The 5,211-nt window shown below is 57.4% G+C and overlaps 1 protein-coding gene across 1 annotated transcript; it reads right to left on the reverse strand.

Annotated features, from left to right (window-relative positions):
• Window positions 1–1,492: 1,492 nt before the first annotated feature.
• LOC109566971 (protocadherin-8-like) lies at window positions 1,493–4,066 on the reverse strand. The gene is given in 5 exon segments (XM_070800562.1): window positions 1,493–2,154; window positions 2,157–2,212; window positions 2,214–2,808; window positions 2,811–3,585; window positions 3,920–4,066. Coding segments are annotated over 5 exon segments (2,235 nt in total).
• Window positions 4,067–5,211: the final 1,145 nt, after the last annotated feature.

Below are 5,211 nucleotides of genomic sequence, written 5' to 3' on the forward strand. Positions count from 1 at the left end.
ACTGAAGCATACAGCATTATGACTTTGAAAACAAGAGCTTCAAAGTCACAGGTATGAACTTAGCCTCTTGCTTTGCAATCATTCCAAAAGTCACTTTCTTGAAGCCCTCTCTACTGATATCAGAACTGCTGTCATTCATTTTACCGTCTCCTTTTCCTCTATCTCTGACACTAAATTCATCTGGATTTGAATGTGCCCTGGAAGTGAAAAGGAAAGAATTACTCTGTTATCCATAAAAATGTACAAAACGTCAAACCCATGGCTTAGAGACAATGATAAATATTCTGCAATTACCTTAAACTTGCAGCAGATTTATCCTCTCCCCATCAGGATGGGGGATGAATAGGACCTGAGACTGAACCCTGATTAAAAAGAAGGGTGAGAGCAGCAGCTAATAATATTTCACCCTTAGATATCAGAACTGACAGCAAGCGCAGCATCCGTCATCTAAAGCACTGCAGGAAAGTGAACTTATTCAGTCCTGTATGAGTCTTTGTGACCCCATGGACTGTTGCTCAGCAGGCTCCTCAGTCCAAAGAATTCTCCACTGCAGTGGGTAGTCATTCCCTTCTCCAGGGGATCTTCCTAACCCAGGGATTGAACCCAGGTCTCCTGCACTGCAGGCAGATTCTTTACCATCTGAGCCACCAGGGAAGCCCTGAATTGCTACAGGAAGACACCATTTAAACCCTGAAGGAAAGGACTCAAGCTGGATTCACAAGGCAGTTGCTATGCTATGCTATGCTAAGTCACATCAGTCGTGCCCGACTCTGTGTGACCCCATAGACGGCAGCCCACCAGGCTCCCCTGTCCCTGGGACTTTCCAGGCAAGAACACTGGAGTGGGTTGCCATTTCCTTCTCCAATGCATGAAAGTGAAAAGTGAAAGTGAAGTCGCTCAGTCCTGTCTGACTCTTAGCAACCCCATGGACTGCAGCCCACCAGGCTCCTCCGTCCATGGGATTTTCCAGGCAAGAGTACTGGAGTGGGTGCCGTTGCCTTCTCCGCACAAGGCAGTTACCAGGGACCAAAACAGTAGGAACACACATGGGCTTCCAGGAACACAGGACCATCAGGCCTTCTCCTGCCCTCATCTGTGAAGAACTTTTCCTCTCCAAGAAAATAATTAACAAATCCCCAAAAGTCAGCTATTTGAAGTCCCAAACCTGATCAGGCACTGAATCTTCACAAAGCTTCCAGGGTGAAAATCCACTAAAGGTTAACGATGGCACTAAGAGAGTTGGGGGTGTGCTATCCAAGCCCACGGGATCGTGCTCCCCTTCTGAGGTGAGGAGCATAAGGACACCCCGCTGTCCCCGGACTGGGAAATTTCTGCAGCCTCGCCCTCCCGGGGCCTCTGAGGAAACGGAAAGCGGCGGTGTCTCCACGAAGCAGCTCAGGCTGAAGCCCCCAGAGTCACAGCCCCTGACCCTCTGCAACTTGGAGCGGCCTGGCCATTCACTGCTCGAGTGGCACCAGCTCCTGCCGCGCTCCTAAAGCTTCCTCCTCCGCGGCCCGGGCGGGGCCAAGTAACGTGACCCCGGCCACCAGGAGAAGGCTGCAAGGGCTGGCCGAGAACCCGACCACGGCCACGGAGAGCTCAAGGAGCCGCTCTGCGCGCCCCTTCCCGGTTCGGCGGCGGCGCCGGCGGTGGCACCAGCACCATTTGTCCGCCAGGTGGTGCAGGAAGCGCGGGTACCGGAAGCACCGCGCCCGAGAGCCGCAGGGCCAGCCGGCCTTCGTCCAGCGCCGCGACGACCGCCGTCGGCGGGCCGGCGGGCTGCGGGGACCGCCGACGCTGCAGCGATAGCTCCCCCGGGGCCGCCGTCGCCGCGGAGCTGGAGATGAGTCAGCTGCGCGTCAAGGCCTTTGTCCGCGTCCCTGGCCTGCTGTCGGGTCGCCAGGGAGCCCAGGGACGCGTCCCACGGTGGAGGCAGCAGGGCTGAGCCATCGACGAGCTCCGGGGTCACCAGCCGGGGCGCGCGCTCGTCCTGGCCCTGCATCTGCAGCTCCGCCGTGGCCCGGCCTCGCAGCGGCGGCGAGCCGCCGTCCAGCGCCTCCAGCCCTAGCTGCAGCCTGGCCAGTTCCTCGAGGTTAAAACTCTGTCGTGCGCGCAGCCGCCCCGTGACGGGGTCCCCCGAGACGTAGGTGGCCAGGCGCCCCCAGCCAGGCCCACCTCAGCCTCCAGCAGCCGATGGGCGACCTGGCCCTTGAGGGTCCCTGGCGGCCACCGTGGCCAAGTAGGCCCCCGGCGGGTTGTTCTCGCGCACTGACACCTCATAGACTGGCCGTGTGAAGAGCGGCGCGTTGTCGTTCTCGTCGCCCACGCGCACCGTGTAGGGCCGCACTGTGCGCAGCGGGGGCGCGCCGCGGTCCTCGGCCACCAGCGTCAGGTTGTACTCGGAGATGCGCTCGCGGTCCAGGGACGCCGCCGCGGTCACCACCAGGTAGCTGCCCACGTAGGCCGGCTGCAGCCGGAAGTGCTCGTGCCCGTAGAGGGCGCAACGCACCTGCCCATTGGCGCCCGAGTCCCTGTCCGAGGTGCTGACCAGCGCCACCAGGCTCTCGCGCGCCGCCCCCTCCCGCACCAGCGAGACGGGGCCCGCCTCCGGCGTCCCAGGCCCGGTCGACGAGGTGGCCTCCGCTCCCCCAAGAGCGGCGGCGGCGGCGGGGAAGGGCGAGGCAGCAGGCGCGCCCGGGGCGGCCAGCGGGGTGATGGAGATGTCCGGAGCGTTGTCATTGACGTCGCGGAGGCGCACGATGACCTTGCAGGTGGCGGCGCGGGGCCCGGGGCCGGGGTCCTGCGCCCCACGTCCAGTTCGTAAGTGTCCTGGCGCTCGTAGTCCACGGGCCCCGCCAGGGTGAGGCGGCCGGAGCGCGGGTCCAGGCGGAAGAGGCGGCGCGCCTCGGGCGGGGTGCGGGCCCCGAAGGCGAAAACCACATAGCCGCTGGGGCCCTCGTCGGGGTCCGCCGCGTCCAGGTCTAGCAGGAGCGAGCCCACGGGCGCGTCCTCAGCCAGCTCCACTTCCGCCACGGCACCCTGCGGGAAGGCCGGGCCGTGGTCGTTGGCGTCCAGCACGCGCACGCTGAGGGCGGCCGTGGCGGAGCGCGGCGGGCGGCCGCCGTCCTGGGCCACCAGCCCCAGGCTGTAGGTGGCCTGGCTCTCGCGGTCCAGCTCCTGCAGCAGCACCAAGTCGGCGCACTGGGCACCGTCCGCGCGCGTCTGCAGCTCCACGCGGAAGGGGCTGTGGGGCTCGTCCAGGCACACGCTTTGCAGCCCGTTGGCGCCCACATCCTCGTCCACGGGCACCTCCAGGGCGATGCGCGTGCCCACCGCCGCGCCCTCGGACACCTCCACGGGAATCTGAGCCCAGGGGAAGCGCGGCGCATGGTCGTTGATGTCCCTCACCAACACCTCCAAGTGCACCAGCAGGAACTGCTCCTGGGAGAAGCTGACCACGTTGAAGGCCAGCACGCACTGAGGGGCCTGGCCGCACAGCCGCTCTCGGTCCAGGCCCGCGTCCCAAACGGTCATCTTGTCGCCCTAGCGCAGCGAGCTGTTTATCAGGCGGAACCGACCCAGTACCTAGCGCTGGGAATTAAACAGGACGTGGTCACACAGAACACTGATGAAGGTGCTGGGGGCTTCTTCCTCATAGGTGTAGAAATTGACAGTTTCGATTCAATACCCTGACACCTGCAGCAGCCACAGAAGCAGCAGGGGCTCCAGTCCACCCCTGAGTAAAGTGTCAGCGGGGAATCTGAGCCTGCAGTGAGACATTCTTGGGCCTCACCCGCCCTTCTGAGCGCACAGTCAGGAGACACTTGCCCTCTTAAATACTTATGATCACTAAACCCTCTTCTGCTGTGTAATCGCTTTTCTCTGCCCTGGGCGCAAGCATGCTTCTTCTAAACCCTACCAGGGAGACTGCAGAGAGAAAAATATGCAAATAAGCCTCCACCGGAGCCAATCCACAGTCTCCTGGCCTCCGGGTCTTGTTCCCTTGAAAGAGCTCGCAGGAGGGTCCGGGGAGCTGAACAGTGGCCAGGTCAATGCAGTAGGTCATTGAGATTCCTACAGTTTACACTATAAAAATGCACCCCACTTGCTTTGCCAGCGTGCCAGGAGTCTCACTTTGACAGCCTGAGCAGGGGAGCCGCAGCCTCTTTATTCCTTCCTGAGCACTCATAGTCATCAGACAGAGGCACAGTTTCTATTCTGCTTCACCATTTTGAAACAAACGCATATATGTATCCTTCCCCACCCACGGTTATCCGTCTATACTGGGTTATCATTTCCTGTATTGAGAGATTGTAAGGGAACAGCTTCTTCAGAACCAGGCAGTGTCTAATCAGAAAAGCACGGTTTTCCAAAGTAATCAATTCTGAATAGCTTTTCCCTAGCCAAGAAACCATTAATGGCGAAATTTCCACCCCTTCCTCTCCTTTTATGTCAGTAATTGCTTATACATGAAGACTCAGTGTCGGTCAGGGAGGTTTGTCAACGACAAACCACTGTAAGGAATGGTTAAGGGTAAGAAAAAGATTTAAGGAAATATATTGCAGTCAGTCTTGTTAGAAAATTGCTATAGACCAATTATTTTTAAAAAGCCCTTGGCTGAAGAAAACCACGGGTGGCCTGATAGGCTGAAGGCTAAAGAAACATTAAACCATCTGTCTAAAGCACAACAGGCCTGTGTGAGGTTCCCTTTATGTGTGAAGTGTTCTAAATGCTAAACAGCCCCACATGGTAATGATGACATTGTTCCTCGTGCCATGGAGCTGTCATCAAGGCAGAGTGTTCTTTAACCAGTCATCTTGAATAAAATCAGTGAGCAGGCTGAGTTATTAATATGCCCAGGCTATTCTTGGCTCCTACATGTTCTGTAATGTTATTGATTCCTGCAGAGACATGTCAGTAAATGACTTTTTTTTTTTTTTTTTTTTCCTATCTTAGGAAGGAGTTGCACTTATCTTAGCACCAGGATCTGTGAACCCAGTTCTGAAACTGAGCCACCTTTGATGAGATAATTAATTTCCAGGGGTTTTAATTTAGTGGAGCATTTGGCAATGAGTCTAATTACAAGTACCAGCAACTGATAGAGAAGTACAGCGGGGAGCATGAGTTGATTTTCATCGGGTACTCTGAGATTCTGCAAAGAGCTTCTTTTTGTTTAGTTTTTTATAATTTTATTTTTTTTATTGCAGTATA

The sequence above is a fragment of the Bos indicus genome, chromosome 12 (genome assembly GCF_029378745.1).
Source record: "Bos indicus isolate NIAB-ARS_2022 breed Sahiwal x Tharparkar chromosome 12, NIAB-ARS_B.indTharparkar_mat_pri_1.0, whole genome shotgun sequence".
Lineage (NCBI taxonomy): Eukaryota > Metazoa > Chordata > Mammalia > Artiodactyla > Bovidae > Bos > Bos indicus.